Here is a 12,690-nt window from a genome sequence, read left to right on the forward strand (position 1 = left end):
TAAATCATTAGAAAAGCATGTGAATCAAGCAAAGCAAAGCCTCGTTTTGAAGATTCTATTCTTTAGCTAATTTTAATTCAGGGATTTTCCCTTACTTGGCTTTATTTAAATCAACACAAATATTCCTGATGATCAACTTCAGAATTTTCTAAAGGTCATACATATACTCTTTATAACAGAGCTCTCTGAGCTACAGGCAGACACTTTTATCTACTCTAAAAGTACCTAAAGGCTGTTTTTTCTAGAATAGTTACGAAGACCCCAATCTTCCAAAATATCAACAGAAAAAAGAAAGCACACTTGAGAACTAAATATCAACAGCAGCAAAAAGCCTTGGCCTTCCATTCATTTCCAAGGCCATCTCCATAGGGCTTGGAATTCAGTGCCAGGCCTAAGGGTCTGGGAGACAGGAGTAAATCACAGTCTATATCCATTGCTTCCTCCCCAGACACAGACCTGTTGGCACTGAGTTAGACTGACATCTGATTCAAATGACCCTCAACAACAGTCTTGGTTAGGGAAGGAGGTCACTAAAAAGTGACCAATAGCCTCAGAATTGGAAAGCGCAAAGGGACTCTCGGGTCTCAGGACAAGGAAGCTTGGCAGGGTTTGGGACACTATGTATACCTTCTTTGGAACAACCCATTGGAGGCACCTCTTTCTTCCATCCCCAGCTTCCCAAGGGACTGGAACTGCCATTGCCACTCTTGAGCCCAGGGGCAAATGTCCCACTTTCCCTGCCTCAGGGATGGTGCAGCTCGTGTTACATAAATAGTCCTACTCTAATTATAGTTTACATTGTAAGATGGACAACTTGGTTAAATTAGCATTGGTATAAAAAGCTTAGGTCTGCGGTTTCTTCATTTGGGGGAAACTTACATTTCTGAAAGCAAAGTTGACGGGGGATTGATAGGGGATAAAGGCTGACCTCATCTTCAGCACATGGCAATTCTTTAGCTACTATTTCAACATTATCTTACTGTCATTGCTTTTTCTTGCTACTTTCAAACTTATTGCTCATGATGTCAGTATCCATCAGAGATATCCGGCTGAGTTCACTTTCTGCTAGACAGCTGTGGTTGGGGGCTTTGCTGCCTAGCCTGGGTACTCTCATACTAATAGACGCTTTACAGAAAGTCAGCACACGGAAACCACAGTTCATCTTTTTCCCACACATGTACATAATGAAACATTTCAACTCCCGAGGCTGGGCCTCTTCCTACTGGGAATTCTGCAGGAATGAATCAAATTACGGTACTTCTCCATAATGCTGATTTCATAAAAATTAAATTTCCTAACAGTCAATACGTTTCTCTTATAATCTCATACACCAATCACTTACTCTAAATATCTTTGAGAATTATATCAGTTTTAACATTTCACAGAGTACAACTGGAATTTTTTTTTGTCAACGCTAATTCATTCACTAAAGAAAAACATCCAAGCATGGTTTCTCTCTCCCCTACCTCTCAACAGGTAATGTTACAAATAGTCCCATTTCCTCAGATTTGATGTACACACCCTATTCTGACTCAAATAGTGGCCTCATCATTCCAACAAATAGCTGGATCACACTCAGATTTTGCTGAAGAGTATATATACTGGTTACAATAAGTACCACTATTCGAAGTACATATTGGGCCTATTGTGCTTTGCTATTCCAGAACTTTGAAATGCCCAATCAACATTCATTTATTCACATGTAATTTATGAGGATGGGGAAGCAAATCACTTTCAACAGAAGTTCCTCCATATGGGCCCAGGGCTCTTCCTCCCCACATTGCGGGGCATAGTCATTCCATCCCTATAGCCCTGGGACTTCTGAATCCCCCACCCAGCAAAAGCCAAGGCCTCTTTACCATCATGTGCCCAATAACTGTCCCTTTTTTTAGCAGAATTTCCAAAGTTGATCATTCTTGCTAATAAATGAATTCATTGCCTAAGGTAAATTATCAAAGATAGAAAAAGTTTAGATGTTAAGCCCAGAGCACAAGAATTCTAGGAAGAATACACTTGCCCCAACACTGATTTACTTAGTTAAAATAAAAACATATTTTAAAAATTCCTTCAAAAGCATAAAGTTAATCATTTCTTAGAAAAATAAAAGTAGACATCACAAGCAACTTTTATATTCTCTTTTAAACAATATAAGAGGTAACCACTTAAGACAGAATGATCATTTTTTACATATGCCCTAGTTATGAGTACTTTGAATTCTTCCATTAAACTTCAGCTGCATAATAATTTATTTTGTTTTATCACTGTATCTTATTCAAGTAGCGAATAAACAGAGACAGTCAATGAGTCTGAGAAGTCTCTGACTAACTGGACAGTAGTTTTCTCCCAGAGGGGTCATGAGGCCACGACCCATTTCTCCCTTGAAAAAAAGATAAAGAAATCTGCTTTCTGCCCAAATGCAGGCTTTTCCCATTTCCTCTATTTCCTCCTCCCCAAGTCCAACGCCAATATGGCGACCCAATCCTAGAGAACCAAACTCTGAGCTGAAATCCAGCAGCCCCACTGACCTCACGCAAATGCAGAATTGGATTTTTTATGCTAATTTAAACTTAGTAAGAATCTTTAAATAAGGGAGATAATTAATTGCAGCAAATTGTACTTCTGGTTAAATGTCATATAATTGAAGTAATTCCATTTTTGCTCTAAGATTAGAAACCTGATGTGAAAGTTTGTTTCTCAGTTTGCGGTTTTGCACACTCCTGCCTCCCGCAGATTGGCACTCGGCTGCTCTGGCGGCAGCACGAACCTCCTCGCTGCGAGCTGAAGTTCCAATTTTATTCCAACGCAACTGTCACAACGCCCTGAAGCAAGCTAAAAACAAGGAAAAAAAGCTCTGGTACGATTTCACTTTCCATGTGTTCTTTAATGAAAAATTTATCATTCTAAATATTGGTGTTTACCCCTAGTTAAATACTTTTTTTTTTATCAAAAAGAAAAAGAAACTGAGATTCAGTTGCTATTATTTCACAGGGAAATATAACAGGCCTGATGTTTTCCTGACAATTCTGTTATTTTCTTGTGTGGAAACACTGTATTTATCATATACTGCACGGCTGGTGAGTGAGATATTGTAGAGACCTTATGGTGAACTGATATAGATGTAAACTCTTTATGCCAGATTGTTTAAGCAGAAAAAAACCAAATGCACTTAATTAACATCTGATGTGTAGCTTTTGCAAACACAAATGCAATATTTGTGTTTGAGCACTGGCAGTAATGACTGTGAACTATGCTATTAATGTCTGGTTTAAAGACGCTTGTGGTAGGACCACGTCTGGAATAGCACAAATAAAAAACTGCATTCAGACAAAACAATAGTGAAGAGCCCATTAGAAAATGAAAAAGCAGCACTCAGAAGAAACACGGGCTTTTTTTTCCCTTTATGATAATCAAAATTATTCTCAAAAACAGTTCTCGGCACCATCATCTTCAATCAACTAAAGGTGAAAAGATCCAATATTTTTGCCTCCACAGAAAGATTTTCATTTTAGGGGGTCAGAAGTTGCTTAGGGATGTCTTTAGAAGTTCAATTTATTATATTAAGCTCCATTTTGGTGGCTAGTATTAAAACATGTGTGAGGAGAGAGCTGAGGTGGTGTTATGGGATATTTGGCATTTTTACATCTGAAGAGAGAACCTCAAATTTGTGGATTATATTACGATTTGAATAAATAGATTCTCATGGACCAGCATGCAACTCCCTCATTAAATACATTTTTACTGAAAATCTGCCAATTGCCAGGAACCATGTAGGTTGCTGGGTACAAAAACTCAAAAAAGGCTAAGACAAGATAAACCTACCCTAAACGTGGTCTTTGCTCACAGTAACACACAGCAAGGTAACAGACTCGGACCTCAGCTTCAAAAACATAAGCGGTCATTACATCAAAAGCAGTCAGTCATCATTACATATTGGCACATGACATTTTTTAGAACATGTACTAAAGAGAAACCACAGCTGAAACAGGACATTTGATGACTAAAGCCGTAAAACAAACATAATTGCTAAGTCCAATGCTCTCATGGCGGGAAGAATGCAGAACTCTCATGCATGTGGCCAAATCCACAGAAAAGAAAGCTGAGTGAGAACTGTGTGGCGCAGGGCTGGGAAAGGCTCCCCAGGGGTCTGGATTCAAGCTCCGCCTCTTCAAGACACTGCCTCTGCTCAGCCGTCCTTCTGCAAAATGGCTCTGGCGTTTTCCTGCTCCACGAGGACTTGTGACTCTCAAAGTCTCAACTTTGAATCTTTCAGAGTAATAATAATTCAGAGAGGACATGACAGAAGTAGGTACACATTGACACCGTCATAGAATGAAGCCAGCCCAGGCAAGAGGAGCCTCAGATGACTCGCTTGCCCCCAAGTTTATCAAAGTAGAACCAACCGTGCCCTCTACCGCCCAGTTTCAGTTACAGGTTACATACTTACTTACATATGGAGACTTTCATCTTCTATCATCCCAACAAGATTTACAAGCAAACACAGAAAATTATGAAAATAGGTTCCTTAAAATAAGACTCATGCCAAAACTGGAAATTATTTTTCAAAGACTAGGGAAAATATTTGGTGTGAAGTAAATTGTGTTACTCAATGTCAAGAAAAGCTCCTGATGCTGCTTCTTATTTACAGAGAGAGAAGCAAGCAGGGGCAGCTCTCAGTAATCCATTTAAGTAACGAAACAGAAGTCCCTGATTCCAAGACGTACCAACCGCCTCCACCTATGATTCCAAAGGCCTCTTAGGAAACTACGGCTCAAAGAATAGTCCCAGTATTTTTAAACAACGATGCATATATGCAGGCCATTCATACAACATATCAGCCAGCAGTGTTTAAATTATCCCATAAATGTTTAGGGTTTTAAAATATATATGTTTAAAGTATTTATTTATAGATCTGAAAGTATCAACTATTACTGCTTTGCCCGTATTTCTGTTCCCCACGTGCGGGCCAACTACAAACTTTTAAAAGGAATTTGGTTTAAAAGATTTTGTGTGTTTGGCACTGACTAAGAGTGTTAATCATTTCTGAGCTCACTTTTCCTCTACTGTTTATAATATTCTCAGGGAACTTCAAAACAGAGACCTGTTCCCGTATAGATTGTGCTTCCTCTTGGGTACTGTGGAGATTAATTTGTCACTGGAAAGTTAACTGTAAGTGTTCGGTTGATAGCACCAATCATTTCTATTTAATTTTTTTAGGAAAAGAAATAAACATAGCAACAATGTGTTGAGGCTTTTCTGTTTTGATGGGAGGAGTGGAAAAATATGTTGAGAAACACTGATGTAACTAAAAAAATGTTAGAAAAATATATAAAGACATTAAATTTGAAAATGAGGGAAATTTCCATTGTTAGAAAATAAATTCACTGAAAAATGAGATGAATAACATTTCTACCCTAATGACAGAGGTATTATAAATTCTACTTCAATAGATATTACTTTTAAAAAGTGAAAGCTTTTTACTCCTCCCAACACAAATGTTTTTTAAGGGAGAATTTGCGCAAGGAAGGTAACCTAAGACTTCGGTTGATCACGTGTGTTAAACTTGAATTACAATCTGGTTAGTGAAATATTAGAAACTAACTGTTTATCCGCATCCTTTAATCGCTGCTCCTCTTTGAGACATTTTCTTTTTCTGCTCTTAGCATCTGCCGTGAGCCTATTAAATGAGGGTCTCTCAATGAACAAATGGTCTGCCTAACCTTGGTAACTCTTGTAATTTTCATGTTTTTTGCACAAACTAAGGTTTCTACCACTTGTCAGGAGATATTAGCAAAAAAGACAAATGGGGGAAAAGTTGTGCTACTTTTTCCTTCTTATCTTGAATCTTCCATCAAATCCAATTTGAATTAATACATTAAACCCCAGCTTTTATCAGATTGACCAGTGATAACCTTAATAATTATCCTTCATGAAAGATGACGGGAAATAATCACAAGATCGATTTAGAGAAATTATGAAAATAATTTGGAAGCTTTAAGAATTTAAAATTAAGAATAAAAATTTTTCCTATAAATACATGAGATAAATAAAATAGATGCATATGTACTTTATGATATTGAGATTACGCTGTTTATACTACTTTATATCCTTTGCCCTTGACACTGATGATTTCCTCGGCGTAAGGCTCTTTGCATCTCCCCTTGGCTAACAGCCACATTCTTTCGAGACTGTGTTCCCGTGCTGTTCACAAGGAGGCCTGCTTCAGATTACCCCATTTAAAATCACCCCTCACCTCCATCCCAGAACTCACGATGCCCTGGGTCCTGTTCAATTTTCACTTTTATTTTTTTGGCAGCAGCACTGATCGCTTTCTAACAGACCATATGACTCCTTATTTATTAAGCTTATTATTTATTGTCTGTCTCCTTGCCCCTCCCCACTGGAACATAAATTCTTTGAGGGTATATAGACTCCACTTTGTGCACTGATGGTAGTGCTTGGCACATACTAGGTACTTAAGTAACATTGGTTGCACTGATTCATCAACTACCAATTCTCTCTACACTGTATTTTCCATGTCTCTAAAAAGTCTTCCAAAACTTCACGCTTCATTGCTTGCACAGTAGTCTTTCGGTTAGGCATGCCACAGCTTATTGAATCATTCTCAAATATGAAACACTTACATTGTTTCCAGTATTTGCTGCTATAAATAATGCTTTGATGAACATACTTGTACATAAATCCATCTACCTTTAATTGTTTCCTCAGGATTCATCTCCAGAACTAGAATTCCTGCAGGGCAGTTAAGACATTTCTTGCTACATATCATCAACTCACTTCCAAAAAGTTTATACCCATTGATAGTACCATTGGCAGTATGAGTGCCTCTAACTACATCTTTACCAGTATCAAATATTACCTTTAAAATATCATCTTTAAACATTTCTGTGACAATTTTTGCATTTTAAACCTCAATTTAGGATTTTCAGAAGTTGATGAAATTCTCCACGTAAATCACAGAGCTCCATGTGGAGTAAAAACAGAGAACAAATTAGAAATCCCAATTGGTTGTCCATTTCAAATCAAGCAACGTAAAACAGGTGAGATCGCCCCTGCCACAGGCAATCATTAGATGAGACCAGGAAGCTAAGTTTGCTTTGGTGTGAACAAGTACAAACTGAGTCTGTTCTTAGGAGACTAAATATGATTAGGGACAATAGGGACATTCGGTCTGTAAGTCTGATACGCTTGTTAAATCAAGTTAACGTTCTTCCCAAATACTGACGCATTCATTCTCACAGCACTGCAAAAATGAGAAGTACGTTTTTCAAGGTTTGCCTACCCTAACGCTGAAGCCAGTGCTTCTGTCCTCTGCCACGAGCATCCCCGTCTCTACCTCCCGTCCTCAGACTGTGACCCAGGCACCCGGCTCTGCGCTGACCAGGTTTGTGTTATTCTCTCCGCTGTCTTCAGTGAGCTCAAATGAGAAACCAGGAAATAGATTTCTGAAAATTTAGTCACTAAACTTATGCTGCTACCCTTGCTGAGATAAATCGTCAGAAAGTACGTGAGGCTCAAACTGGCAAGGAGAAATCAGCTTCTTCCTTTTTTCCAGAACTAAATACTGAAATACATTTATAATCACTTTTTTATAAATCTCCTCTCTACAGGGAAGAAAAAAATGGCCCTTTAGTACTGTGTTTGGCACTCAATAGACATTTCAACTTCACAGTCTCCTGAGGGAGATGCCATTATTATATCCATTTTACAGATGTGGGAACCGAGGCTAACGAGATGAAGGAACTCTCCGAGGTCCCTCGGGCAGTAAGCAGCAAGGCCTGGATTTGAGCACAGCCTCAAAGCCTGTGCTTTTCTCTTTGTGCCACTCTACTTGATTACAGAAATCACTCGGTGCAGGGCAGAATTCTGTAGCAGGGGTCAGTAACCAGAGGCCTCTGTGTAACCGCGGCAGAGCTGGGCCACGAAGAAATGTGTTTCTTATGCCTGCCCACCTCTTGCTGCTTGGGTATCTAGTAACTGCTAAGGTATTAACCGACTACCAAAATGTTACCTAACATGGCTTAATTGTGACCCCTACAGAAGATATCTGAGAATGAAAGAATTAAGACTCAAATAAACGGCACTAGCATAGTGAAGTGCAGGGACACTGGCTGGAGTTCTGGAGAGGGGCACACTGCCTTTTCCTAAGGTAAACCCTAAGCATGGGGAGGGCTGGCATAGCAGACAGAGGCCAGAGTTGGTGAGACCCAGGGGAAGGAGGAAATACCATCCCTGGCGTTTGTTCTCTCTGTTCTGGAAGACCGATGTCTAGAAAAGCTTTTCTCCAGGGTGCCTCTAGAACTGATGTCTGGCTGTAAGCATCAGCTGAGCCAGACTGGATGTTCAAGTACTGAAGGACTTCCTACCAGCTACAGGTAACCTCTGCCCAAGTCCCTACCCCCAGGCGTCCCCCGCACACCCCAGGACACAACCTCACAGCTGGCACAACCATGGGCCTCCAGGATCCTGCCCTGGTGTCAGGAGCTGCCTGCCGTACTGCAGGGCTTGTTATGCATCGGGAATATCACTCCCAGGGGCTCTCATCAATCCTCTGACCAGGGCTTCTAGCCTCTCTGCTCAGCTTATGAAGGCACTGGTGAGTGAGTGGAGACCCTCCCCAGTTCAAGCAGGAGCCCCAGTTGTAACCCTCCTGCATGACGCAGGACGGACCGAATGAAGGGGTCCTCGGGATTCTATCGTCAAGTTTACAAACAAAAGCAGAACACAACCAGACTAAGCACCTGTTAAACCACATCTCCGGGCAGGCGCAGCTCCCAGGTCGGGTTCCAGAGTACTGAAATCCCTCCTCGTGAACCAGCCCAACTGCTTCCTTCTCTGGACGAGAGTGCGCTTCTCAGGCAGGTCGGCCTCCCCAAAGAGAAACAGGCTGCAGCCGGGCACGTGCAGCAGCAGACTCTCAGCAAGGCCTGTGGGCAGCGGGAAAGTTCAACAAAATTAAACTAAAATCAGGCCCAAAGAAAGAATATAGAGCATATAATTTTTTTATTTGGTGAAATATATTTAGCACAAAATTTACCACTTTAACCATTTCTAAGTGTGCAGTTCAGTGGCATTAAATACATTCTCAGCACTGTGTCACCATCACCACCAAAGCATATAATTTATACAAATTTTAAAGATCAAAATTTAAGCATAATTAATTTTCCCTTGAAGTTAGGCTCAGAATAAAAGTCTGTCTTTGTACAACAGCTGGAATTTCTTAGCCATTACCAACCTAATCTCACAAGGAAAAGTCATCGATAAGATTAATGAAGTAAGCGCCTTCAATTTGTGAACAATTTTATAAGAGCCCCAAATTGTGTATATTGCTAGGAGAAATAAAATGTCAAGAGCACAAGGGCCAGATCTGCACTGTCCAATAATGTGCTAATTAATTTTAACTTTAATTAATTAAAATGAATACAATTAAAAATTAAGTTTTTCAGTGGCACTTGCTACATTTCAAGCGCTCAGTCACCGCACATAGTTAGTGGTCTCCCTACTTGACAGCACAGGACATCTCTGCCACCGTAGAGAGTTCTGTCAGACAGGCTGGGCCACACGGTCTATAAGGGTGCCTAATATTTAAACCTAGTTTTATGGGACGACAACACTTCTTTCATCCTCTTCTTCCATTCCTTCTATCTAGATTCTGTCTCTGATCTCTCTCCTCCAGGCAGATCACAGAACTGCTTTCCTGTTTTTTCTAGAGAACCACTTCAGAGGACCTCTGTCTGTAGCTGACAGCATGTTTCCACCAATCACAGCCCCCTGTAAGCAACGATAGAGAGAGCACAAATTTTTGTCTGATGTATAAAATGCAGGTACTTAGGGAATTTTGGTGCCGGCCCGGGGCAGCGGAGTGTGGGCTTTCTTTACCTGGAGGTACATCATGGAACATCAGAGGCTGAGACGGGGCCTCTGGGCACAATAAGCACAGGAAACTTCTCCAAGAGCAAGTTTAGGGTTTGTTATTTGTTTGTTTCTAATATAGACTGCCATGTTGATGGGAGGGGTGAAATGTGGAGGACGCCAAAAACGATTCCGTACCTCTGGGTCATATGAAGTCTTGGGAAATGTTCTTTCTCTGAGTCCAGCAGGGACTCCAGCATTAGGATCCCGTGATGTTGTAGACACCAGGAAGCCAAGAAAATCTCCCAAACTTACTAAGTGATCTCTGCTTTTTTCACACTACTTTAAGATACGAAAGGACCCCTGCTCCTGGGGGTGGGGGGACCAAATGCCAGGGACACTTAGAGTCAACTGAGGCTTAGGAATTGTAAAATAATGTTTAGGCAGTTAGCTAAATTTTCCCCTCAAGTCTGGAACGGTGGAGGGTGGGGCGCAGAAGAAAGGGGGAAACGTTTAGGGGAGTTAGGAAGTTAAGACATCTTAACATTGGACAAGTTTCTAAATTGTCCAGATTGCTGATCTCTGTTCCAGCCATCATTGAGAGCGCCTGGCACTTTGGCTGCTGCAGGAGCCTGAAGAACAGCCTGCGATGCCGAAAGCCTGTCCGACTGTGCCCTGCGCCCCAGCCTCTATTCTTCCCAGCTCTCGGCCCTTCCAGGCCAGCACCTCCATTTGGAGTGACAGCTCTGGAGCATTGCACACATTTACAAAGCCCTGAATGCTGCGGAGGGGCATTCTTGGAGCCTGGTTGCTAAAGGGCAAAGCAGTGGAAGATATTTGCAGTAGCAACTCCCAGCTGTCAGCAACTGGAGGGTCCGTGGCAGGGTGCATTTTGGCTTAGCAGAAATAGCATATGTTTTTGAGGCCAGAAGATATCAATTTGAATAGCATTTCTGCTCCTTAATAGCTATTTGGGATCTTGAACAATTTACTTGACATCTCTGAGCCTCAACTTCTCTATCTATAAAATTAAAAAAAAAAGCTTCCTCCAAAGCACCAACTCTTTATCTAGAAATTTGGCAATTAAAAGAAAAAAAATAGAGGCCAGCCCAGTGGCATAGTAGTTAACTTTGCACACTCTGCTTTGGCGGCCTGGGGTTTGCACAAGTTCAGATCCCAGGTGTAGACCTATGTACCACTCTTCAAGCCATGCTGTGGCAGTGTCTCATATGCGAAATAGAGGAAGACTGCCACAGATGTTAGCTCAGCGACAATCTTCCTCAGCAAAAAAACTCAAGCATTTATCATGCCTTTCCTGTATAAACTGTATTTCAGGGTAGCCAGATAGCTTGAATTAATGAGGAAGATTTTATTGTTTCTTTCAGGGAAAGATTTGCCCTGAGTTAACACCTGTTGCAACCTTCCTTTCTTTTTCCTTCCCAAAGCCCCAGTGCATGTTTGCATATCCTAGTTGCAAGTCCTTCTAGTTCTTCCATGTGAGCCACCACCATAGCATGGCTGCTGACAGACAGGTGGTGTGGTTCCGCAACTGGGAAGTGAACTTAGGCTGCCAAAGTAATAAGAGCGCCAAACTTTAACCACTAGGCCATCAGGGCTGGCTTGGAAAGATTTTTTTTTAATAGAAAAAATACAACTACTAAATGTAGAAGTAATGATATAATTTAAAAAATCACCATTTTGCATCCCCTAAGAAAATAATTGTTTTAGGCAAAGATTATCAATGGATGAAACCCTCATGAAATGTCAATTCGGAACAATTTATCTTTGCATCACCAGAAGTGAAATAACCAGACATCGTGGCCTCCCGATATGATGCAGCATGAAGCTCATAGCCCACCATTGAAGAACTGTAAAAAATTGGACTTCAAACCAGTCAAGCCTCTAGAGCTACTTAAAGTTTGTAGGAAATGTGAGGGATAAAGATACAAATTAAATGACACCACAAGGAAGCAAACAGACAGGCCCAGAGTGTGCGAATTCTATGACTGCTAACCCAGTTTCTGCGATCAGTGAACGGGAGGAAAAATGATGGGGCAGGGGAACTGGTCTAGATCAAGACTCAGAGATAAAACAATCAGTGTATGTGCGAACCATGTGTAGACCCAGATTCAAATAAGCTCATCAGAAAAGACGTTTGCCCCATTATATACTGGGTGTTAGACGGTACCAAAGAATTATGATTTTGTCGTGTGTGATAATGGCATCATGGTGATGTGAGATGTCCACATTGCTTAGAGATATATATTAAATATGTAGGGGTGAAATAACATGATCTTTGGAACTTGCTGTAAAGTACTTTAGTTAAACCAAAGGGAAAAAAGAAGGAGATGAAAAGAGAAAAAAGAAGAGAAAAATAAAGAAAGTAAAGAAAAAAATAAAGTAACAAAACTACCCCATAAAATGGATAAAGACATTAAGATTAGAAAAACTATATCCAAAATATATAAAGAACTCATGCAACTCAACAACAAACAAACAAACAACTGGATTAAAAAATGGGCAGAGGATCTGAAGAGATATTTTTCCAAAGATATACAGATGGCCAAAAGGCACATGAAAAGATGCTCAACATCACTAATCATTAGAGAAATGCAAATCAGAACCACAATGAGCTATCACCTTATATCCATCAGAATGACTATTATTAAAAAGACAAGAAATAACAAGTGTTGGAGAGGATGTGGAGAAAAAGGAACTCTCATACACTAGAATTACCACACGAGCCAGCTATTCTACTTCTAGATATTTACCTAAAGAATACAACAACACTAATTCGAAAAGACATATTCACCCCTATGT

General features: G+C 40.5%; 1 protein-coding gene across 12 annotated transcripts in view; it reads right to left on the bottom strand.

The window, feature by feature from the left end:
• FTCDNL1 (formiminotransferase cyclodeaminase N-terminal like) overlaps nt 1–12,690 on the bottom strand; it is a 96,666-nt gene that overhangs the window by 61,725 nt on the left and 22,251 nt on the right. For 7 of the 12 annotated variants that reach the window (XR_011528862.1, XM_070581739.1, XM_070581741.1 and 4 more), the window contains exon 5: nt 8,760–8,945. Coding sequence is in view for 10 of the 12 variants with exons in the window: in XM_070581739.1 (XP_070437840.1) it covers nt 8,760–8,945 (186 nt within the window). In the remaining 2 variants the exon portion in view is untranslated. Of the gene's footprint in view, nt 1–2,860; nt 7,436–8,759; nt 8,946–12,690 lie in introns of those variants that run through there. The other 5 variants (XM_070581743.1, XM_070581744.1, XM_070581746.1 and 2 more) reach the window with 3 other exon arrangements.

The sequence above is a fragment of the Equus przewalskii genome, chromosome 17 (genome assembly GCF_037783145.1).
Source record: "Equus przewalskii isolate Varuska chromosome 17, EquPr2, whole genome shotgun sequence".
Lineage (NCBI taxonomy): Eukaryota > Metazoa > Chordata > Mammalia > Perissodactyla > Equidae > Equus > Equus przewalskii.